This window comes from Typopeltis vanoorti, chromosome 19 (assembly GCF_054136105.1).
Source record: "Typopeltis vanoorti isolate ZY-2024b chromosome 19, IOZ_Tvanoo_1.0, whole genome shotgun sequence".
NCBI classification, from domain to species: domain Eukaryota; kingdom Metazoa; phylum Arthropoda; class Arachnida; order Uropygi; family Thelyphonidae; genus Typopeltis; species Typopeltis vanoorti.
Genome location: NC_143567.1, coordinates 71,335,322 through 71,362,208, shown reverse-complemented (window position 1 = coordinate 71,362,208; position 26,887 = coordinate 71,335,322). Strand labels below are relative to the sequence as shown.

The window sequence follows — 26,887 nt, the reverse complement described above, 5'->3', positions numbered from 1 at the left end:
TTTATTACAATTAGGGTGCTAGCTGTTAAGATGTGATGAAAATGTATCTAATGTGTCTAGACCATGAAGCCAAACTATTGATTTAAGCGTGGCTGTGTTGAGTGCTTGATTTTTTCAAAATGTTGCATAGACAAGTTAGGTAGATAGGAGGGGGATGGGAGAGGAGGGGAACTTATTCCATCTAGCTATTTGCATATTTTTTCTTTCCATAGGAAATAACCTGCATATACAGTGAATCAGAATAATTCAATTATGTCAGACGGGAAATGTGGCTCAATGAGGTTAATGGTCTCTATCAAAAGGTACATTAGCGAATAATAAATAGAAAAACACAGAATAGGAAAAATAGAACAATATAGTGAATAGAAAAAATTAATACACCCGTTTGTCCTATAGTACAGAGCATAGACAACCCCCATCTACAAACTGACCAAACATTTATCCAAATCACTTCCCTCCCTTATAGGCACCTCTCCCTCATCTATTAAAAACTATTAATAAAACAAATGCAACTTTGAGGGATTCTGACATCATGATGAGTTCTGATATTACTTCACTATTTACTAACATACCTTTCTCAGAGACTATTAACCTTATTAAGCAGATTTCCTTCCTGACATAACTGAATTATTCAGTTATATGCAAGAAGGAAATAACCTGTTTTTCCTATGGAAAGGAAAAATATGCAAATAGCTAGATGGGATGCTATGGGTTCCCCTCTTCTCCCCTTCCCCCTCCTACCTACCTAACTTCTGTATGCAACATTTTGAAAACCAAGAACTCAACACAGCAACACTTAAATCACTAGTTTGGTTATGCTATTGTGATGATGTGTTTGCCGTTTGGCTTCATGGTCCAGACACATTAGATACATTTTTGGCACATCTTAACAGCCAGTACTCTAAATATAATGAAGTTCACCACAGAAAAAGTAACAATTGTTTTCCCTTTTTAGATACATTAGTAACACAACTTCCTAATGGCTCATTATCCTTCTCCATTTACATAAAATCTACTCAATACAGGAAGGTATTTACATAAACAATCACACCACTACCTTTCCTAAACAGTACAGCATCCTCAAAGACACTTACTCACTGAGTAAAGGCTACTTGTTCAAATGACAACTCTTGAAACTGAGCTCAAGGATCTTCACAACACCTTTTTAGCCAATGGCTACAACCCATATAAAATGGGTAAAATACTACATGCACTCCATCCCTCCTACGCCCAACACACAGGATCACAGCAAAACCATTCCCATGCCATATATTAAGGACATAAAAAGCCAAATTTCTTTGCAAATATGATCTCCATGCCACTTTCAAAACTTTCATTCAGCTAAAGATCAACTGCATTCTCTTGAACATCCCAGAGCATATAAAGTTCCTTGTACCTGCATTTTGGCTTAATACAGACAGTAGATCAGTTAACATCCACCTTGAAGAACAAAAAATTCCAACTGCCATCAGTGATGACAGCATTCTCTTTGATGAAAAGCATGGATTTGCTAAAGGAAGGTCATGTTTTAACAATTTACTTACTGATGCTAAAACAAGGTGACAGGTGTATTGAACAAAGGGAAAGCATGCAGTAGTATATTTAGATTTTGCTGAAGCCTTTGATAAATTGCCCGCACACAAGCTGGTAATTAAATTGGAACAGATGAGATTGGCTGCCTGGTATCATAAAGTTGCGTATGAGGGAGCAATATCCCAGATGAAGGTCACCAGTGGCATGCTCCAAGGATCTGTTTTGGGCCCATTGCTGTTTAATTTGTATATAACATTAGGAAGGCTTGGAATGGTGATATATGGTTGTTTGCAGATGATGCTAACTTAGTTGGGAAGAACTAAGATGAGTAATAATAGATGTTGTAACCTTGCAATGGGACTTGAACAGACATTCTGAATGGGCAAATGAAAGGTGCCACCAGTTCAGTGTAACAAAGTGTAGGGTTTTAATGTTTGGGGGAGCACAGATGGGATGCAAAGTATAAGATTGGTATGAATATCTTAGAGGAGGTGGGTCATGAGGGATCTGGGGGTGTTGGTGGATAAGGATCTGAAATATTGGGGACATTTTGCTAAACTTGTGAGGATCGCACACCGCATTATGGGAATGATGCAAAGAACAGTGAAAGTAAGAGTAAGGATGTTACGATTTTGTAAAAGGCTTTGATTGACTGCATATGGATTACTATGTGCAGATTTAGTCAACGAGTTTTCTAAGGATGAAGAGATGTTGGAAGGTTCAGAGATGATTGACTAAGATGATTTCTGATCTCTGGAAAATTCAGTATGAAAGAAGATTGAGGGAATGAAAATTTTCAGAGTCCATCTATTAGATGAGGTGGGACATAACCAATACATATAAGTTGGTAAGGGGTTATTACCAGATTAATGTCATCAGATTTTTTATAGAATGGGTGGAGATAGGGAGAAAACAAGAGGCTGCCTATAAAACCATATTAGTAGGATGTAAGCAAGAGGTTGAGGAGTAGGTTTTTTGTGTGGAGAGTTGTGGGTGGCTGAATGTATTGCTTGGAAGTGTGGAGACAGTGAATGCATTCAAATCACAGTATAGTTAACTGTGTGTGTATGTGTGATATGGAGGATCTTTCACGATGAGCCACTGACTCCATGGAGGTATAATATGATCTTTATGACATGTCAGGATTGGCAGGCCATGCTCTTGATACTCCTTCACATAGGATCAGATGAAGGAAAACATCTTTATTACACACAAGTCATTATAGGTCAAAGAGAGAGACTATTTTTAGAATCAGCATCAGTTACAAAGCATTCTCCTAACCTCAACAAGTATGGGTGCATAAATTTACCAAAGATCTGAGAAACTATTATTTTAAGACCTGATAGCCTGACTTTCTTTTGATCAGGCCCTAATCTATTTCAGCGAAGTTTGTGTGTTCTACTAACTCACATTAAGCTGACGTCATATAACTCGCACAAAACACTATGTTTTCTCCAACCAAGGTCTCTTTCTCACTTTGACTAGCGGCGTGTGTGAACGTGTTACAACGTGTCAGTTCAGTACTTGCATTGGTGCTGTGCTTCTTTCAGTGCCTGCATTGATGTTATGTTCTGTTCTGTTCAGTGCCTGCAGTGTAGAAGACAGTTTTGTTGGACAGTTCTGAATATCGCTTATAAATTTGGGACAATGTCAGGGGTTAATGCAAAAAAAAAAAAAAGTAGATGCAGAGAATCGTCAATTTCAAGACAACTGGAAGGAGGATTATTATTTTATTCTGAATAAAGTTTTGCCTGTATGTTTGCTGTGCAACGAATCCGTATCCGTCAACAAAGAATACAACTTGAAGAGACACTTTACTTCGAGACATGCAGATCACCCAAAAATTGATGGACAACTACGAAAAGATGAAATACAGAAGTTGAAGAACTTGGATACCCAGCAGCAAATGTTCAACAAGCAAAAAATGCAGCACCACAGCATTGTCAAAGCCAGCTTTTGTGGTAAGCAAAAAAAATCACTAAGCATTCTAAGTCATTTGGTGAAGGAGAATTTATCAAAGAATGTTTACTGGATGTTGCAAGTATAACGTCCTGAAAAGAAAAAAGACTTCAAGAATATTCGTTTGTCGAGATGTATGTTGTCCGACGAATAGAAATTATGGCTGATGATATCAAAAAAAGTTTAAAAGAGAAGATTGCTAGATTGGAAGCATTTTCAATTGCTTTGGATGACAGCACCGATGCCACCGATACAGCACAACTAGCAATATTTATTCGAGGAGATGCGGATTTCAACATCACAGAAGAATTATTGGCGCTTCGGCTGTTAAAAGGAACAACTACCGGTGAAGATATATTTGAAACAGCCAACACAGTCTTCGAAAGATTTGGGCTTAAATGGAGTTTACTGTCTGGCATATGCACTGATGAAGCCCCTGTAATCGTTGGTGCACAGAAGGGATTTATTGGAATAGTTCATGAAAGAGCAATAGAACTACAGATCCATCCAGAAATTTAACAAATTTTCACTACATTATCCACCAACAAAATCTGTGTGCAAAATCGATTAAATTCACAAATGTTATGGAAGTTGTAGTAGCCAGTATTAACTTTATTAAGTCACGTGCACTTAATCATCGCTAATTTAAGGAGTATTTGGCAGACCTATTTTCGGATTATGAAGATGTGTCTTATTATTGTGAAGTGAGGTGGTTGAGTAAAGGTAAAATGTTAAAACGATTTTATGATCTGAGACAAGACATTGCAGATTTTATGGACATAAAAGGAAACACAATTAACCAAGTAAAAGATGATGAGTGGGTGTGTGATTTGGCATTCCTTGTAGATGTCACCAGATACCTAAACAAACTGAATCTTAAATTGCAAAAACAAGGACAATTGGTTCATGAACTGCATGGACATGTCACAGCTTTTTGTAATAAACTAAGATTGTTGGTAAGTCAGATAAGAGCTAAAAATTGTTATCATTTTCCTACTCTAGCAACTCATAAAAATATCCCTTATAATTGTTATGGAGATGAACTGAAGGCACTAATAGAGCAATTTGATACAAGGTTTGCCGACTTCAAAAACAAAGGCTCCACATTCACTATATTTGCTCATCCAATGGATGCTGATGTAAATAATGTGCCAGAAAACTTACAGATGGAACTTATTGAGCATCAGTTGTATTTAGTGCTAAAATCACAATTTAACAACATTGCTTTGACAGATTTTTATAAATTTTATTTGGTGGAAGAAAAATATACAAATTTACGCACCTTTTCAAGAAAAATCATTTGTCTTTTCGGCAGCACATATATGTGTGAACAGTTTTTTTGAGGATGAAATACAATAAATCAAAAATTCGGACAAAAATAACGGATGAAAACCTCGAAAATTCTATGCGATTATCCTTAAGTAATATTAATGTCAATATTGATAGTCTCGTAGTTGAAGTACAAGGCCAATCTTCACATTAAATTGTTATGTCGTTCATTATATTATAAAATTTATGTAGAGATGGAAATAGACAAGAATCAATAAAGCTGGTATAGTAGGAAGTTAAGTGAATAAATTCATATGGAATAAGAGAGAAATTAGTCAGAACACTAAATTAGCTATATACAAGACAGTGTTCAAACCAGTTTTAACTTATGGATCCGAGAGCTGGGTCAGAAGTAAAACACTTGACCAAAGACTAGAGACTGCAGATATGAGAGTCCTGAGAAAGATTAGAGGCGTGAACAGATGACATCAATGCAATATCATATTAAAAATGAGGATATTAGGAAAAACCTTGACATTGTCAGCATCCAGGAATGCTTTAGCATAGCTAATCTCAGGTGGTATGGTCATTTAAACAGAATGGGCGAGGAAAGATTGGCAAAACAAGTGTTCTCTGCACAGGTTGGCAGGAAAACGACCCAGAGGAAGACCAAGATATAGGTGGTTTGATAGGGTACAAAGTGCCTTAGATGACAGAAATATAAGATCTGATAATATTCATGTCTTGACAAGTAACAGACTGATCTGGAGGAAAATTGTAGATAGGAAGTTAGTAATGATGTAAATTTTTCATGTAGTACTATCATATCCTGTACACCCCTTGAGGGTACATGGCAGGAATTTGATGATGATGCTTTATACCAAAGCATTATATTATAAATAAATGAAATATGAAGTAGCAACTTGTTTTAATTCATTTAATATTAATTTATTTTATTTAATAATTTGGTCGGGTCCTTGACTCAGAGACAGAATGATAATTTGGCCCCGAACTAGGAAAGGTTGCCCATGCCTGCCCTAAAGCATTATTATGAATCATCAACAACATTTAAGCCTTTCTATACAAAAGACATGGTTTTGAAAACAAGTCTACTTTCTGTAGACACGTTTCTTTGGCTGCTGCAATCATACCCAACTTAACACTCCACCTCTCCTTCAGTAAATGTATTTCTTTGCTTGACTAACGAATGAACCACTGAGAAACTTATTTTAGGCTGCAGCTTCATTTCCATTTTTAACTCCCCCCCCATACAAGAACATTCTGCTATGATGAGATATTGCATTTTAAATTTTTATATTTGTCTGACCATTGCTTTCTTGTAATCTGGGAATAGTGCGATGGGTGCTTAGTTTGATATCAACAATAACCATGGATTCAATGCCCATAGGTATCTGATGTCATCTTGATATGATTCTTCCATTGCATTCTATTAGTTTGATAACATGGACATATATTGTAATGTTTTAGCCACTATAGTGCCACTGCATAATAAGCACAATGTTTTGCTATTTAATTCAACAGTAAAATAATCCACACTCCAATGTTTACTAAAAATGTGGCATTCAGAGTAGACTTTTCTCTTCTTGACTTATGACATGAGTAGCTACTAGTAATTACAAAAAAATATTGTTGATTAAAATTGATTGTCTATTCCAAAACTTTGGAATTTGAATATAAACAAATATGTACCAGCACTTACTGATATAAATTCATGATATGTGCAATTAAGAAAGGCATAGCACTGAAAATAACATGTTAGTACTGCAAGGGTGAGCTGCATTGGTGGTAGTAGATGGCAATGAGAGAACGACACACTCACTGCAGCAACTATATGCAAAAACACTCACAACATGCAAACAAATGGGCATGGTTGTGCTACATTAACAATACTCTAAGGATAGCAAAACAGCAATTTCATGATTCTGTCATGAAATTAATTTAAAAACTATCTTTAGTTCACAGGCTGTATGATTATAGATGGAGTGTCTAATCAGGTATATGGGTCATGGCTTCTTATATTTTTCTCATGATGTAAGAAAGCAAAGCAGCATGTAAAAGTGGCTAAACAAGTCATGGGAAGACTTTGGTAAGAATATAGAAGATATAAATATCAGGAACACATCCTTACAACTACTAAAAAAAGAGACAAAATATGAAGCAAGAAAAACTTAATTTCTAAAATAGAATATGCAGAACTATGCAAAACAATAAGGAAAAGATAAGAAATGAATTAAGATCTTAAAACACTAAAAAAATAAAAGAAACAATTGAAAACAATAAAAATATGAAAATAATAAGAAAACATTTATCAGTTGGCAAAAGTCAAATAACTGCAATAAAAGACAAGAATGGAACTATAATAAGGAACCAAGAACAAATCCTAAGCAGGCTAGAAGAATTTTATAAAGAACTCTATACTGATGCTTCAATAGATAAATCAAATATAAATAACTCTTCTCCATCGCATACAGAATTCATTCCCCCCCCCCCCATTCACTTCAGATGAAATAAAACAAGCACTAAAACAAATGAAAAATGGAAAATGTCCTGGTGAAGACCTAATTCACACAAAATTAATTAAATGTGGAGGAAAAAAATGGGGCTGCATCCCTTTTCAAGTCTTCAAAATTCGAGTCATCAGAATTCAAGGAGAACCGGCCTACCAGTCCAGAACTCGGGGGGAGGGGGTGGCAACAGGAATCCCCTTTTGAAGACTCAACACTCAGGGGCTATACTGTGTCAAGTCTTCAAAATTCAAGTCATCTCAGAATTCTAGGAGAACCAGCCTACCAGTCCGAAACTCGGGGGGGGGGGGAGTTGTGCCATAGACGTTGGGTGGAAGAGCCCCTAGTATGTATGTGTGTGTGTGTGTGTGTATATATATATTTTTTTTAGAAACAGTCCTGTTTAATTCTGCTTCTTAATTTAATTAGCTTCTCCCCCCCACTTCAAAATATCTCCAGAGTAGTCAGTTTTTTGGTATGCAATCATCTCATATACAATAGGAAGTGGTAATCACTCCTAAATTTGTTCAATTCTCTGGCATATTATTGGTGACAATGTATGTTACACCAACACATTCATCTGATATGCTCTATGTTCTCCCCAGGACCCTTTGAATGGGCAAACCACCTGGCTGGTTTTATTGACTGCCCGCTAATTAATGTTGTGAATTGACATGGCTAAATGATGAGGAAGAATGGAAAAATAATTTAAGACTTTTTTTTTAATAGTGATGGAGAAATCGAACCAGAGAGTCTCGATATTCGTGAGACCAGCTCAATTTCTTGCATTGCAAGCCAATCCCGAGAGCTCTGGATATGTACTTTGATGCACATCAATCCGTATGCAGAAGATGACAAAAATTGGGATCTCGAATACAGCAGTATCGGTTGCAAAGAAGATCTTTTACAAAAGAGACATAATTCTGATGTTTAAAAGAAATAAACTGTGAAAATTGAGTGAATTCGAATCGAAGGTAAAAATCGATGTTAAAAATCTACATTTATTTTTCTTAATTTTTGTCTGAAAATCGTGAATTAAGTATTTAGTATTTTATTTTGTAAAAGAAAATAGGCCTGAGCATCAAATAGTTATGATCTCAGGGAATTCTTGAAACTCTCGAGGACCATGACGTCAGTCTCGAGTAATACTAATTCCCATTCCTAGTAATTAATACTTAATAGTAAAATTATGACAACGTGCGTTATGTGTCTCTGGTATTACTGTCAGTGCACAATTCAGCAATTTGTTCTGATTAATTTAATAACAATGATATTTTGTATTTATTAAATTACCCCATAATGAGTAAAGTCAAGTAAGAAAATCACACTCTTAAGTTATTTTAAGAAAGATGAAACCGATAATCATAGTAGCAAAGACACCAAACCAACAACAGAATTGTCGATTCCTGTAGTCTCTTTCAAATGTGAAACGTGTGTCTAAACAGTGCTTATCGGGTATTAACAGTGAGTGGTTTAAAAAATTCCATTGATTAGTGGTGAAAGATAATGGAATGATGTGTTCCACATGTATGAAATACAGAAAGAGATGACCCACAAACAAGGAAGTTACTTGGGTAAGTATGCCATGTGCAAGACTTCGAAAAGAGAGCTTGGTTGACCATGAACAAAGCAAGTTATACACTGATTCTTATTCAGATATAATTGAAAAACGTATACTAGAAGAAACTGAAATAGGGCAAATTGAAAAATCAATTTCAATTCTGAATAACTTGCAGAGAGAGAAATGCTTTCTGGGGACTTTAAGATCTGTATATTGGTTAGCAAAAAATGAGTTACTACATACTACATTATTTGAAAAATTGCTTGAGCATTGCAAGGCGATGGGCTGTTCCTACTTAGAACATCTTAACGTTAGTAAAAATGCACATTATACCTCAGAAAGAATAATGCAAGAGTTGATTCATATTTTAGCATCAGAAATTAGATCTGAAATACTGAAAAATATACATTCTGCAGATTATTTCAGTGTTTTATGTGATGAAACTACAGACATCTCAGTTTTAAAACAGCTGATTGTGTACATTAAATATGTTTGTCAATTTAGAAAAGATGTCAGGGTTAGTTTTGTATCAACTTGCAATATCATTGATGGCAGAGCTGAGACTATAACTAATAAAGTAATTGAAACCCTTGACAGTCTAGGCTTAATAATAAATTTAGTTTAATCCTTTATCCAAGTGTGTGCAAACAAAGTTTGTGCCTGAAAGTATCTTCAGGACTAGGGTAAAGTGGTACAATACCGGCAACTCCTTGCAAAGGTGGAGCAAGCCACCAACACTCCTATCTCAGTATCTCCCATAATGCAAAACACATCTCCTTGCAGATATGTATAATGTTATGCATTAAGAGAAGGGCCACTACCCAGATTAGTTTCGACCTTTATTGAGGTCTCTTCAGTGGAAGCCAGTCCCAAGTGGAGATACCAAGGCAGAAGCATTAGCAAGGTCATCTCCTCCTATAGGAGCTGCCAAACAGTGTGCCACCTTTTCATTAAATTACTTTGGCCCTTCCCTTAATGCATAACATTATACATATCTGCAAGGAGATGTGTTTTGCATTATGGGAGATACTGAGATAGGAGTGTTGGTAGCTTGCTCCACCTTTGCAAGGAGTTGCCCGGTGTTGTACCACTTTACCCCAGTCCTGAAGATACTTTCAGGCACAAACTTTGTTTGCACACACTTGGATAAAGGATTAAACTAAATTTATTATAGTCTGACCAAGTGAAAAATAAACTTTCATCAAACTTTCAACAGTCTAGGCTTAAAAACTTGTAATCTGGTGGGCCTAGGATCTGATGGAGCAGTTGTCATGATTGAAGCAAAAGGGAGTTGTAAAATTGCTCAAAGATAAAACAGATGGACTCATGGTCATCATTGCGTAAACCACCGACTGGCTCTTGCTAGCGCCCATGCAGCTGCTGAAGTGCCTTATTTAGTCATGTTTAATGATATCTTAAGGCAATTGTTTTTCTTCTTCCAAAATTCCTCAGTCAGGATGGCTGGTTTAACCCAAATCCAAAATATACTGAACAGTCCTCAGATTAAACTTAAAATGGCTAGTGACACTAGATGGCTGTCTCATGATTCTGCAAATAGTCTCTATGAGAATGCATGGTGAGTGTTATAGCTCATTGGAAAGAGAGGCCACTGAACAAAATGATATCAAAGCTGAAGGTTTAAGTAAATATATCAGAACATACAATTTCGTAGCTTTATTAATGATGCTTTCAGATGTGTTATCGCATTTATCTAACTTGTCTAGATCATGGCAAAGGCAAGATGTTGACTTAACTGAAATAGAACCAGTCTTAGAAGCCAGAAAACTGTCCATCATGGAATTGAAATACACTCCTGACAGTCATTTTCAAAATCTTCATCAGCATCTTTCAAGTGAATGATCAGACCTTCACATTGATTATTCAGATTCTAATGTTATTACGTTTAAGACTACAATATATGATAAATACATAAGCACAGTTATTAAACACCTAGAAGCAAGATGTCCAGATATGCCAATCACTTCCTGCTTTTCAAGACTTTTCAATGCAGAAAGTCATGATCAACGTTAAGCTTCTGAGATTCTTTTTGATTATTATTCTAGAAATGGAAGTCCTGCAGTTTTAAACTATGAAAGTACTAAACTAAAATAGGCAGTTGCATCAAAAATGATTAATGAACAGTCATACAAAAATCTAGATCCAAGGCTAGTCCAACAGCAGCTAGTTATGCTAAATTTGGAAAAGACCCTTTGAGCTCAGATGTTGTTGCTAATTTCAGCAGTATTTGTGTTGGAGCTGAATGTGAAAGGGGTTTCTCTGCATTAAAAAGGATAAAAACCTGTATGAGGAATCACATCAGTCAGAACACTTTAAATAACCTGATGCTGATTTCACTGGAGGGATCAGATCCAACAGATTTTAATTACGAAAAAGCTGGGCTTCTAAGAAGAAGAGGAGAAGAATTAATGTATAGAATTTAAACCTGTAAGCATTACAAGGTTTTTCATTACTTAATGAGAAAATAAGAAAAATCCTAGTCTTGTTATAATTACTATATAAAATATTACCCTTGTTTGAAGTAATTTCTAATAAAATGACTATTTTAATTTGTTATGAAAAAGGATCTTTCTTAACTCATTCAAAATTTTTGTATGCTTGGCTAATGCTTCCTTCCACCCTTACAGTATTCTCCCCACAAAATTTCTGGAGAGAATACTGTATGCTGTTAGGGCAACATATGTGAAATTTAAAAATAAATGTATCTGCATTCAGCATGCAAACAATCTCAGATCATAATATGCTTATGTCCTTTACTGATAAAAGTGGTTCATTACAGTTTTTGAAAATAGTGAGTTTAGAAGTTCTGCTATGAGATTTTTTTTTTTTTTTTTAAGTAATTGAAAACACTACTCAAAATTTACTAAGCAGTGTTGGCCATTGTACAGATTTCAAAGAACACTTAAAAAAATACTGATTACCTGTCTTCCATGAAACTCAATCTGAAAATTTTTAGCTGATTCCTGGGTAACTCTGCCTCCAAAGTCCAGCTGATATACTTGGCTTACTTCATTCCATAATGGAGCTTTATTATGCAAGATAAATTCTCTATAAGGAGGTGCTGTTGTATTTCCTTGTGCACCATCTGTCACTGATCTTCCCCAACGTTTTTTTAGCTGAAAAGAAGTTTTTGAAGTTTTTTTTTTTTTAACCAATCACGAATCCTGTTTGCTTAAAAAATGATATTTGTGTGATCATTATATACAGACACAATGTTAAACTTTCCTTATTTCTTATTCTTAATTTTATTAAAATTGAAATGTAGCTAATTATGAAGGATTTATTGATTAACATAAATTTCAAAGAAAGAATAACCAAAAGAAGCAGACTATCTCATAACCAAAACTTCTAAATTAACCTGAGATATTACCAGATATCCAATAAAGAAACACACTGATAAGAACATCAATTAATAAAATTAATTAAGAGCTTAAAGTAGGCAATTTCATTATTCAAGATTAAGGAAATTACAAAAATCTAATTCTAAGAATCTTATTTAAATAATAAGTAATCATAAACCTGGGTTTAATGAGGATGCAATTAAAATATATCCAGTGAATAAGTGAAATGATAAACAACTTGTACATGTTTACTGTAAAACATCTAACCATGAAGACCTGGTTGGCCAAATGGATAGCATTGCCACTATTTCATCAACATATTATTGCATCCAAAATCCCACTGCGAAATAGATGGTTGGAACGTCTTCAGATGAAAGATTTTTGTTGCCTATTGTGAGACCATGTTTATTAAAGGCGTGTAGTAGTTTAAAAGATATGTTTCGAACTCTTTCAAGTCACTTCAAGTTAGAGCAGATTTTCAGATTACTTGTGTAAAAATTATATAAAAAAAAAATATTAATCTGTGGAATTGGGAGTCTCAGTGACCTAAGCAAATTTGAAACTAATTTAACTTTTACATCCATTTTCCAAAAGTTTTTAAGGTAATAATTGCATTTTTTTAAAATAAAATGTTGCAAGTATGTCATACTTGATTATTTTTATCCATATTTTATTCTAGTTTTAAAAAAAAAAAAGCCTGTCCATGAAGTACCTTCACAACCAAGCCTTGTAATATAGAGAACAGCTGAATTTACATCAACTTCCTCTTTGTATCATTTAATGTACACCACACACATGCATGCACACTCCCTCTTCACCAAACATGCATCATTTTCATAAAACATTTCCCAGAACCAGTTTTAATTTTTAACTGATCTATCAATGAAAATTTTCAACTGCAGAAGTCCTGTTTCTCATATACAAAGAACAAACTGGTGGTAGCAAAGTAGCATATTATCATCAGCTTTCCACCAGGATACTTAATTCCATGGTGGCAAGCAATAGTAAGAACTTCACAAAGTACCTATATTTATAGCTTTCTAGTATATGCAATTGTTTCATTAATGCTTCTATAAGTGTTTTATTTCAAACCTAGTTTTATGTTTTGATTTGTTAAACCAAACCAAGGAAAAAAGAACCACTATGGTAGAAACACTCAAGATTCACTACATTATGCATAGCTTAGCTTATACATTCACATACAGATTATCTTTTTCCCTCTCCATTTTCTCACATCTTTCATTTTTCAATATATTGTAATTTTTTTTTTTTTTTTTATGTTTACACACACACTGTGAAAGGGTGTATGGTGACCACGGAGTGGGAATGATGAACCAGGAAGGAGAGAGAGGGTTGTGGACTTTGCAGTAGCATTTGATTTGGCAATTGTGAACTCGTTTTTCTACAAGGGGGAAGAACATTTGATAACATTTAGGAGTGGTAACAACAGTTCACAAATTGACTACATTTTGACTAGAAGAAAACATCTTAAGGTTGTGACAAATTGTAAAGTAATTCCAACAGATCAAGTGGCACAGCAACACCGACTGCTGTGCGCAGACTTTAAAATAAGATCGAAGATAAGAATCTCTGGAAGCCATGGGATGAAGACAATTAAATGGTTTCACTTAAAAGAAGAGAGTATGAGGAATCGTTTTAGGCAGAGGGTGTTAGAGAGGATTTTGGATGGACTGGAAAGTGTACAGGATTGGTGGAAACATAATTCAAAAGTAATCCTGAGCTGTGCAATCGAGGTGCTTGGTGAGACATCTGGTAAGATTAGAGAGCAGAAGGAGGGTTGGTGGTGGAATAATAATGTACAAGTGGCAGTGACAGCTAAAAGGAAGGCAAAGCAGAAGTGGGATGAGTCAAGAGTGGAAGAGGACAAAGAGGTGTACAGAGAGAGAAAGCAAGAGGCCAAGAGAGTTGTGGGACAGGCAAAGGCCATGGCATATCAAGATCTGTATGATCAATTAGAAACAAAAGGAAGGACAGAGAAAAATTTACCAACTAGCGAAGTGTAGAAATAAAGCAGAATAGGACATCTTACATGAGGCAGATCAAAGACGCTGAAGGAAGAGTATTATGGAGGGATGTGGACATAAGAAACAGATGGAGAATATACTTTGAGGGACTTTTGAATGAGGAAAATGCAAGGACTCACAGAGAAGATGGGAAGCCTTCTGAGGGGATGGTGCAGAACATCAGCAGAGTGGAAGTGACAGAGGCCATGAAGAGGATGAGGAATGGAAAATCGGTGGGCCCTGACAGGATTCCAGATGGAAGGCACTGGGGGAAGAGGAAATTGACCTGCTGTGGGACCTGTTCATGAAAGTTTGCCAACAGGAAAATATACCTGAGGAATGGAGGGAGAGTACTCTTGTCCCCATCTACAAGGGTAAAGGGGATGCACAAGACTGTAAAAATTACAGATGAATGAAGTTGATGTCACACACAAAGAAAATCTTAGAAAGGGTTCTTGATGGAAGATTGAGGAAGGAGGTGGAGATTGCAAGGGAACAATTTGGCTTCGTGCCTGGTAGATCAACAACAGATGCTATCTTTGGGTTACGGCAGATGATGGAAAAGTTTCAAGAGAAACAATGGGAGCTACATCTGGCATTTATTGATCTGGAGAAAGCATATGATAGAGTACCAAGGCAAGAAGTCTGGAGTTGTCTGAGGGAGAAGAAGGTTCCAGAGAAATATGTCAGGTTGGTGCAGGAGATGTACAGAAATGTGAAGGCAAGTGTTCGGACCTGTCTAGGACAGACAAAGTTTTCAAGTAACAGTTGGCTTGCATCAAGGGTCAGCATTAAGTCTGTTTCCGTTTAATATTGTGATGGAGGTGGTGACAGAGGTGGTGAGAGAAGATGTGCCTTGGACAATGTTGTATGCAGATGACATCTTGCTGTGTGCAGATTCAAGAGAAGAAGCAGGAACTAAACTGGAAAGATGGAGAAAAGTACTGGAAGAGAGAAGTATGGAACTGAGCAGAAGTAAGACAGAGTATATGTGTTGCACAGTGGGCGGCGGCCAGGAGACAGATCTGGAGCTGGAAGGAAATGTCATCAGAAAGGTGAGGGACTTTAGATACTAAGGTTCAACAGTGGAAGAAGATGGAGGAGCTGAGAAGGAAGTGGGATGCAGGATACAAGCAGGTTGGAGGAACTGGAGGGAGATGGCTGGAGTGTTATGTGATAAGAGGGCGCCAATCAATCTGAAAGACAAAATCGATGACGTATGCTATCGAAACTGTGCCCCTGAGGAAAAATAACATCAGCAGGATGGACGTAGCAGATTTGAGAATGCTTAGGTGGATGTGCGGTGTGACCAGAAAGGATCATCTGAGAAATGGCTATGTGAGGGGAACAGTGAAAGTCATGAACTTAGGAGCGAAGATACAGAAGTCAAGGTTGAGATGGTGTGGTCATGTGATGAGGAGGGAGGACGAATACGTGGGAAAAAGGGTCATGCAGATGGATGTGCAAGGAAGGAGGAAGCGTGAGCGGCCAAAGAAGAGATGGTGGGAGCTGGTAGAAGAGGACTTGAGGATGAAGAACTTGGATGTGGTGACAGCCCAAGACAGGAGGAAGCGGAGGAGACTCATCATCAACAGTGACCCCACTTAAGTGGGAGAAGCTGCAGAAGAAGATACACACAACAATACTGATGTGATGACTTATCTCCAACCAAAATTATCTAATTCTTTATTAAAGTTATGCAAGTTTGTTGCTTCTATAACTTGTTCTGAAAGTTGGTTCACGCATTTTCAATTCTATGAGTAAAAACTGAACTTGGTATGTTTGCATGAGCTTCCTAGCAAGTGTTAAGCAGAAAAGGCAAGGTGCAAGGAATGAAAAATGAAAGATAAAGGAATAGGATAATGGTGACAATATTGAATGATAGGGACTGTGCTTGATTTCAGCATGGTGAAACATTTCTTTGTGCAAAGATTACAGATATCAGTGGTAATATTAGAATGCAAAGATGGAAAGTGAAAGAGTTGGTAGCTTTGAATTGATTAAAAGGTGATCAGTAAGAAACAAGTGCCATAATCTTTTATTTAATACTTATTGAAAAAAAGAATTACTAGAAAAGGTGAGAGAGAAAACAAGAGTGTAGGTCTGCTGCCACAATATGATTATAAATAAGCCAATACATAATGCTCAGGTAGTTATATAATTATAACTAAAATAATTATAACAAAAATAATTATAAATAGGACTGCAAGTAATCCAGGATCTTAACTCTAATATAAAAACTCATGTTAAATTAGGCCACCACTTTTGCTGTAATAAAACTATCTATATTATTACATAATACCTCCAGGGAGTCCAGACTCATCGAACCACTGAACACCACCACTAATATTTTCACAATCACAAACATCCATGCCCATTGCGGGATTCGAATCTGCAGCCTTTTGGCTGGAGAGCGGACATGCTAACCACTCGGCTAACCAGGCTGGCATATGAATTTGTTCTCTGATAATGTTATAAATAGAATATAGGTTTGATGTAGTTTTTTTTTGCCACTAGAGGTCAGGCCAGTAGAATAACGGTTGATCAAATCATTGTCTCTGGCATACTGTTTGAAAAGTAATATAGCTCGACTCTGTATGTATGTATGTAAATATATACGGTATATATATATATATATATATATATATGTGTGTGTGTGTGTGTGTGTGTGTGTGTGTGTGTGCTCCAGATGAAAATCTTAATATGAAGGTCGAAACGTAAGGAAATGAAAGTAATTATTTTTAACACAGTTGTAGTCTCCATAATTTGTCTAAAATGAATGCTAATCACTGTGTAACACTAAAGGAAAGGATATCTTGCAACAAGAACCTCGGTAAATCCTAATCTAACTTCATAAAGGCCAATAGCAGAAAACTTGCATCCTATCCAAGCAACTTCTACTCATACTTCCCTCGCAGTCTCTCTTTCTGGATGAGGGGACCTTACCACCAAAGTTGGTTTCTTGGAAAAGGTATCTAGGGTTGTTTGCACAGCCTTTTTCTTTTTTTTTCATCATAAATGGCCTTGTAGCAGCTGATGTTCTCACTAACTGCACAGTATACCTTTGTAAACTGCTGAATGCTAGAATCTTGCTCCTCGAGCTTAGCTTGCTTCAATGAGACGAAAGGCTTCAGCTAATTCTTTTGTCGTAAACTCCAATTGCAGTGCATTGCCACTATCCATCACAGCTTTTCTGGCTTTGGCAATAAAATTTTTGTGGAAGCCACAAAAATCATTACAGAATTGAGGACATAGTTTCTTCCACACCCCTTTTATTGTTGATTGCTTCACTTCCTCTCAAGAATCAATGTTTTTGATGGCATCATGGATGTTATAATTCTTTCAGAACTCTCAAGGTCATCACATCTTCTGTAGCCCTGACTGCTTGTGAAAATGTACACCATAAGTAATAAGCCTTAAATGCAGAAATGACTCCTTGGCCCATTGGATGTAGTAACGATGTAGTGTTAGGTGGTAAAAATATGACCTTTACATTAGGGTGAAGGTCATCTAAAGATGTTGGATGTCAAGAAACATTGTCCAGCACAAACAGAATTTTAAAGGGAATTTTCTTTTACAAACAATAACATTCCACAGCAGGAATAAAACAGTTCAAGATCCGATCTTCAAACATGGCAAGTGTGACCCAGGCTCTTAAATTTGACTTCCAAATAATGGGAAGAGCTGCTTTAACCCTCTCATGCAGGAGGGCCTCATATGAAGACCCCTATTTTCTCTCATAATAATTATTCATTCATAATTTAGTCTTCATCTTGGGAGACCAAAGTGTTCTTAGAAACCACACCAGATGGCAAGAGTTTCAACAGAGTTACAGGAATACCAATCTCTCTGCAGTGCATGGTAGTATCAAGGAGGAAGAAAAGCTGCCGTTTTCTTGATTTGAATTTGGTGATTTTATGAGTCTTCTGGAAAGGTTAGTATGGTTTTATATATTGTTATACCTTGTAGATAAAGTGTGAATATTTAATTTGTTCATGTTTATTACCATATTCATAAAACGAACTTGAAAACAACCTGTCCTCACATGAGGACAATGTTTGTAAGGTAATCTATGCAGCAAATAGTTTGAGGTTAGAAAGTTCTTGTACAATATTTTTATAATTTTATCTATTTTATTTTTGCAAACATAAATGAATAGTAAGTGTGTTAATTGGCATTATCTCTTTTAGAGATGGATAGCCAGGTCCATCAGGCATAAAAAAGACCTATTACCACAAGAGACTTACTGAAGAGGAGATTGAAAAACTGTTGGAGGAATCTGAAGATAGTTTGGAGCTGAGTGATTCTAATGATGATCTTACATACCAGCAGCCACAAAATGATCCTACAAAGAGTGACAGTTCAAGTGAAGACAGTAATGTTCAGTGTCCTTCCCCTGTTGGTCAGACTCACAATGTTCAAAGTCCAGCTAGTGTGCAAAATACAGCTGTTGCTGGTCATATGCATTGCAGAAACAATCAATGTGGTTTAGTGAGAAAGATAATCCACAGAAGGAATAAAACAGTTCAAGATCCAATCTTCAAACATGGCAGGTGTGACCAGGCACTTAAATTCGACTTCCAAATAATGGGAAGAGCTGCTTTCAAAGCTGTTTCCAGATGAATTGATGGATGAAATTGTAAAACAAACTAATCTGTATGCATGCCGTAAAGATAATTTAGTACTTACTGTGACTGAACTCAAAATTTACATTGGAATTGTACTTGTCATGACATACATAAAATACCCACGTGTAAGGCAGTATTGGTCTTCTGAACATGGACAGTACATGGATGTTATAGCTGATGCTATGTCAGTGAACAGATGGGAGGACATAAGGCGATATTTGCATTTTTTTGATTCCGACAATTACCTACCAATAATAAAGACAAAGCAATACGTATAAGACCAGTGCTGAAATGTTTCATGAAACATTCCATGCTGCTGTCAGACTAGAAGAATTTCAGAGTGTAGATGAGATGATGATTCCATTCAAAGGATGCTCACAACTCAAACAATAGTTACCTAAGAAACCAAAAAAATGGAGTTTCGAAATGTGGGTGAGGGCAGGCATTTCAGGCTATGTATATTGTTTTGATTTTTATGTAGATGCAGATCCTGGAAGACAAAAGTCAGACTCATTCAGTGCAAGTGAAAATGTAGTACTTAGGCTTTGTCATGATCTTGCTGGTAAGAACTTCAAGATATATGGAGACAACTTCTATATGAGCATCCCCCCTAATTAAGAAACTAAAGGAAGATATTTATTATGTTGGTACATGTAGAAGAAATCGACTTCAAGGTGCTGACAAGAAATTGAAAAATGAAAAGGATTTGCAGAAGATGCAACGAGGAAATATGTCAGTTACCACGTCCTCTGATGGCATTACTGTCACTAGATGGGTTGATAACTCAATAGCACGTGGTATCTAGCTACTTAGGAAAGGAGCCTGTCAGTGTATGTCAGAGATTCAGCCTGAAAGAAAATTAGTATGTTGAAATTCTACTACCTCGCAGTATAGCTATTTATAACAAACATATGGGTGGAATGGACCTTATGGATTCTCTTGTGGCTTTGTATTAAAATGATACCAGAAAAAAACGATGTCGTATGAGAATTTTTTACCATATGTTGAACGTATTAATACAAATTTGCAATCATTTGGAAATGGGAAGAAAAAGAAAAAATTGGATTAGTTGAAATTCAAATCAAGAGTGGCAACTGCTTTGATATATATTAAGGTTAGCTAGGTACAAAGAAACAAGGACATCCTTCAAGTCAGAAACCACCAGCACTAAAGAAATGCAACTAACTGTGTGTCACATGAAAAGTTTTGACAGCAGTGGACACTTCCCAAAGAAGACAACAGGTGCTAATGCCAATCGTTGCAGAGATGTACACTGCAAGAGTAAAACAAGATACATATGTGGTAGATGTGAGGTTCCAATCTGTCGGGAATGTTTTCAATCTTTCCATAGAAAATGAGACAAAGAGAATAAGACTGTTCTTGATTTACATAGCTCTACTGCAAATTCTAATTGTTCGACTTTTTTGTATGTACTAAGTAATCCAAATTTTGATCATTCATGCAGTGTTTCAGCAAAATATAAATTGCTTATAATCTGTTTTGTCATACTAGTAATGAAATTTCTTTCAATGAAAATAAATTCCTTAGTCTAAGTCATTTCCATAGAAATATGATTAGTTTCTATGAATCTATGAATGCTAGACATGTAAATTAAATTTTCATCTTTTTTTTTCTATGAATAGTTTCACTGTGAATACATCATCAATGCAACTTCTACCTTTCCTAAATCCAGCCTGTTCTTCTAATAAAAAAAAATTATTGGCAATAGTGACAAGTCTTTTATTTAAAATTTTACTATACAGGTATTTCGGGATAAATTTGACAGTTTCGTAAGGAAAAAGAAAATCTTCTTTGTATCTATTAAATTTAATGAATTGACAAAAAAACATTAGAGGCAGAGTTAATTACAATACTATCAACAAGATTTACTCAAAATAACCACCATTAGCATCGATCACAGCTTCAATTCTGCTTCGGAACCTCGAACAAGCTGATGCTACAGTCTCCCTGGGAAGGGCCGCAAAAACTGTTTTAATTTTATCCATTAACTGGGCTTTTGTATTACTGGAAGTGCGATTGGTGTCTTTTTCAACTGTGCCCCATACAAAATAATCCATGGGGTTAAGGTCTGGGGAGTTTGGAGGCCAAACATTTGGACTGGTGAAGTCGTAGAAATTTTCAGACAACCATTTTTGACTTTTCCCAGAGGTGTGGCAAGGGGCCGAATCCTGCTGCCATACATACGGCCTACCATTGGCTACCCTTGTTATCCAGGGCTTGACTACAGTTAGCAACTCCACGAACAAAGCCCGAATTCCAATGCCAGGGTTCTTCAACACCTGTTCCTGCAGATTTGCGAGGAATTCTGCTGTACGAACGCAATCAGATCGTCTGCTAGGGATCTTTCTTCTTGCTACATCCTCGTAGTCACCATTGCAAGTCTCTAGTTCATGCCTGATTGTTTTTACTGTATTCAGGGAGCATTGGGCAGCAGTCGTAATATCCTTATTTTGATGGCGGGCACGAATCATCATGATACAAGTTATTCTCTTCCATGATTCAGGTGGGTTCCAGCTATCCATCCTTTCTGACATCTTGTATATGAATGAAGAAGGGTCCAAACTTTTAAATGAAGAGAAGTGTGTGTTAATACATGTAACTTACGGAAAAATATAATTAATTATAAATATGTCAAATTTATCCCGAACACCCTGTATATTTGTATGCTGTATTTAATAAGCTAATACTTTTAATTTTTACAAAATTCTATTTCCCTTCTTAAAAACTGATTATTTTAGCCTTTTATCATTCTTGGAGTATAGTGCAGGTAATCCAACAACTATTTAACCAGTTGAGAAATCCCATTTAAGAGAGATTTCACTGTACTTAACTTTGAAGTAATTCCATCTGTTCCTGTGCTTTTCTAGTTTTTGCTTTAATAAAGTTTCTTCCAATTCCATCATCTCCAAAATATATTCTGTATTATTTGCATTTTTATTTTGTATTTCTTCATTACTAAGGGATGGATTGCACCATAGTTGTCTGTAATGTTGTATCCATTCTTTTTTGAGATTGCTGAAATTTCTGTTACATCTTTTCTGATTTATTCAAATGTTTCATTAATTTATAAGCAATGTTTTGGGATGGTCATGGAGTCATTTTCAATATTATTAATAAATCTATCCCATGAGCTTTTCTTAGAATGTTTTTGCAACATTTATTTTATTTCTATAAGCTTCTTAGTGATTCTGGTGTTTGTTTCTGCAAGTGTAGCTTGTAAGCTTTTTGTTTTTTTTCTATAGCTGTTGCTATTTCATCATTCCAAATTTTCAGTCCTTTTTTCTTTTGGTCTTTGTTTTCATCCCAAGAATCTCTTCTACTGTTCGTTTTATTAATTTACTTATATTTATCCATTCTTCATTTATTTCTGAAGAAACAAGAATTTGAGATGAGTATCGAGTCAATTGGTTTTGATATAGATTCCTAATACTATCTTCCTGAACCAAGTAAGTTTTGTAGTGTCTATATTTTCTTTAGATTCTTGTGGTCTTTGTGATTTCCATTTTGCTTGTATTGTTATTTTTGAGACTGCCAGATAATGATCTGAATATATATCATCATTATTATTATTTGACACCTCCAGAGAGTCCTACGATTCATCGAGGGAGGGCACCTACTCTACAACTCTCTGTCTCCACCACTCAACCTCATCCACAAACCGTCTCATCTACGCCAATGCCATCACCACGATTGTTTTCACAGACAATCGCAAACATCCATGCCCATGGCAGGATTTGAACCCACAGCCTTTTGGCTGGAGAGCAGATACGCTAACCACTCGGCCAACCAGGCCAGCAAAAGATAAAGGTTCCTCACTTCACTGACGGGAATTGAATCCAGGTCTTTCCAACCAAAGGGATTCGTCTATACTGACTGAGCTACGGAGGCTCTTACTCTGTCTCCACCACTCAATCCACCAACTGCAATGAACTGTAACTACACCAACAACATCTACTGCCAACAACCACCACCAGTATTTCCACAGACCATCACAAACATCCATGCCCTCGGTGGGATTTGAACCTGCAGCCCCCCCGGCTGGAGAGCAGATACGCCAACCACTCGGTCAGTCAGGCTGGTGAGTGGTTGGTGTATCATTATCTCTACAAACTGTTCTCTCTCTTACTTGAAGATAGTTTTACATTAACGATTATATACTTTCTTTTAGAGAAACTTGTGCTATAGTTTTATGGATTATTTACATGAAAACATGAGGCAAAAGTAATATTTAGTTGATTATTACCTTGCCTTACCTATCCTCTTCACTCCCTGCAGAGCATAGGGCCTCAACCATTGACTTCCATCTGACTCTATTCAATGCTTCTTTTTTGATCTCTTTCCAAGAACGTCCCAGCCATCTTGCCTCTGTTTCTAGTTCTCTTCTCCATGTTATCCTGGGTCTTCCTCTTGCCTTGGGGATTCCATTCTAGTGCAATTTTTGCTATTTCTTTATTTGGGTTCTTTCTGATTGTGTGACCTATCCAGTTCCATTTTCTTTTAGTGATTTCATTTCTGATGCAGGTTTGACCTGTTCTCTCTCCCAAAGTTCTATGTTTGTTATTTTATTTGGCCAATATATTCCTAGTATCTTCCTCAAGCATTTGTTTATGTAGACATGTATTTTATTTATGTTTTCCTTTGTTAGTGACCATGTCTCAGCTCTGTATAGTAAAACTGGTTTAACATTAGTGTTGAAGAGTCCAATTTTGGTTTTTAATTTTATTTCTTTGGATCCCCAAATTTTCTTCATCATACTGAATGCAATCTGTACTTTCTGGATTCTATTTTGTATGTCCTGTTTGGTTCCTCCTTGTGTGCTGATCACTGATCCCAGGTAGATAAAGTTATCTACCTGTTCCAGTGTTTTCTCTAGTATTTCAAAGACTAATTCTTGTTTGGGGTTTATCTTCATTATAGTCTTATGATTTATTTTCAATCCACATTTATTTGCTTCCTGGTTTAAATTATCTATTTTCTTTTGGAGGTGTTGATGTTTTTGTGCCAAAAGGAATATATTGTCTGCAAAATCCAGGTCACTGATTTTATTTGACCATCCCCATTGAATACCAATTCTTTCTTCATCATTTAATCAATAACAATCAGAAAGATGGTCGGGGAGAGTATACATCCTTCTTAATCGTGTGTTTGTTGCAAATGGTTCTGATAGTTTGCCATTATCTATTATTCAGATTTTGTATTTTTCATGAGTTTTCTTTATTATATTTATGATTTTCTGAGGAATCCCGTAGTGCTTCATAAACTTCCATATAGTCTTTCTTTTTTATGGATATCTTTTTTTCTGAAAAATGTTTGTGATTTTTAATTAATAAAATGATTAGAAGTCTCAAAATTTGTTTCCATTTTGATTCAAATGTTGCTCTCCATATCTGCCTATGGTATAATTGTAGTATACTTTGGTTTTCTACTCTAGCATTAAAGTCTCTAGCAATTATTAAATAATCATTTTTATTAAAGTGTTTCATCAGCTTTTCTAAGTCATTGTAAAATATTTCACTTCTATTTTTCCTTCTTCTAGAGCATATATTCCTATTACTGTTAGGTAGCCTCTTTCAAATTTCAGTCTTGCCGTTGCTATTCTTTCATTAATAAAAATGTAGCTCTTAATTCTAGTCTTCCATTTTTGATCTATCATTACATATACACCACAGCTTGCTCTTATGTTCTACCCCACTATATATCATTATACAATCTGTTATTTTGACAGTTCCTTTTTAATTTTTTCTTAGTTTCAGCTATTACTGCTATATTTATCTTTTTTTCTTTTAACTGTTTGTTGAATTCTGTTTCTTTCCTAGCTAAGCCCCTAACATTCCATGTAGTGACATTTAACATATCCATTATTCTAAATCGTTTACCCTTTTTCTTGATGTTCTCATTTCCAGGAAATCCATTCTACTTTTTCTTTGAATGCTTCTGAGTGTATCTGTTTTTTATGAAAAGAGGTTACCAGCCTCTTGCTCAACTCCTAGACTGGAGGACCAGGGTATTTCTCTTAGTCTGGCACTTCTCCCTTGATCTATCCGGTTAGGGTGGCCCTACCACCCTAACCGGATAGGGTGGCCCTACCACTGGCATAGCCCTCAGGATCACTGGTACACACAAACTCCTCACAAGGTGGAGATACCATCACTTAGCAGCACCCCTATTATATACACAAAATGCTTTATGAACCAGCCCATGACCATACATACACACACACACACACACACTATAGACACAGAACATTTCAGGGAATGAAGGTAGCCTGTGCATGCTCCTAAACAGGAAGTAGAAACTTCTCACCAATACCTCATCTCAGATCTACATGTCATGCCAATACTGGTATCCTGGATACTCCCGTATACTAACAACAATAACAAGGTAGAAATATGAAGCATTTCTATCTGAAGTATAATTTCAAGGCATGTTCTTTTCAAAAAATAAATAAATAAAATAATAATATATAATTTCTGATTTAATGTTGAATTTTAATGCACATTTCATGATCATAAGCCTCAATCACTAAAGTACATGGTACAGGTCTAAGTCAACAAGTTCAAAAAAATAGAGGTGCTCCTAAACATAATAAGCTTGTTTATTATATTAAGTAGTAAATAAAGGAGCTTCATGAACAAATTTCAGAAGTAATATATTGTCTGAATTGTCCTAGTATTCCATAATGCAAGGCATTGGACCTGTATATTTGCTATGCATTATAGGAAAGGTCACTACCAGACCAGTCATGATTAATTCATTGCTTAAACCTTTTTCATGATCTTCACATACTTTTTTTTCTGATTTGTCATCTCTTTCTCCACATAGTACTAGTGAATGACACATACATCAGATTGTCTCAAAATTGTTAGCATTCGCTTTCTAGTGCAAAGGCATTTTTGAATTTTTTTTTAGACCCTAGAGCAGTGATATTTCATAAACTGAACTGCCATTTTAGAGTCATAATGATGTACCTGATCAATCATAGTCACAATTTTGTGAATAAAACCCACCTTACTTTAGTAGTTTGGAGCAATCAGCAATGGATTTCTAGTCTCACCTATTTCATTTTGCTAGTTAAGTGATGTATTGAACAATATGTGCACTTATATTATAGCCTAATCTCTGTAACAAGTTGATTTGTTCTAATCCAATTAGTTCAGTTTCAGTGCTAGTCACATTTCTGGAATAATTGTCAATTTTCTCTGATTAAATATTCAGCTTTCCTTATGGAAATCATCACCTCCAGTTTTTGGCTCCCTACTTTGTTACTGTCATTAAATACCACCACCACCACTATTTCTCATTCTTTGCATCAGAAATTTAATTACTGTATGTTATCATGCATGCTTTGACAAACTTACTTAATCATTTGAAAGTGCAAAATATAACGAGGTTCCAAAATCATGAAATGCACAAACACCCCAAACTCTTAAGATCTACAATTAATAAGTGCCTTAAATACTGATCTCCATAACATTTTAAAATGAAATCAGGATAATTATCAATGCAACCAAAACAGTTTTGCCTTCTTTCTCACAAAAATGATCTCAGTTCATAAATCTGCAGGATTGTATTGGTATTTACATCTTTGTAATGACATTTACTTCTAGCTTTTCTTAAAATAATCCTTACATCAATAGCTTCTTCAACCTCTTAAAAACCAGGCATCCTTTTTCACTCAATATAATACTTCTCACCTATCACTTAAATTCACCCAGTCTAGAATAAATGTCCACATGCTTAGGGTGGTGCAATAAAAAAAAATAAAAATCCTAAGAATTCTCAATGCTATCCAGAGGAAAGCAATTTGACTGATCACTATATAACTGACTCATTTCATCCACATCTCACAATCTGTTGCAGCTCAATCTTTTCTACAGATGCTTCCATAAACAAATTAGCATTCATTATTCCTCCACTGGTCCTGTTTAAAACACAAGCAACAGCTCCAAGCAGTCATTCCAAATGCAAACTCAATGAATTTGCTTCTCCTCTTCTTTCTATTCGCTTC

General features: G+C 35.8%; 1 protein-coding gene across 1 annotated transcript in view; it reads right to left on the bottom strand.

Annotated features, from left to right (window-relative positions):
* LOC150096238 (tubby-related protein 4-like) overlaps positions 1-26,887 on the bottom strand; it is a 236,452-nt gene that overhangs the window by 19,215 nt on the left and 190,350 nt on the right. Inside the window, exon 11 of the mRNA XM_090408771.1 lies at positions 11,787-11,981. Coding sequence (XP_090264897.1) covers positions 11,787-11,981 — 195 coding nt within the window. The remainder of the gene's footprint in view (positions 1-11,786; positions 11,982-26,887) is intronic.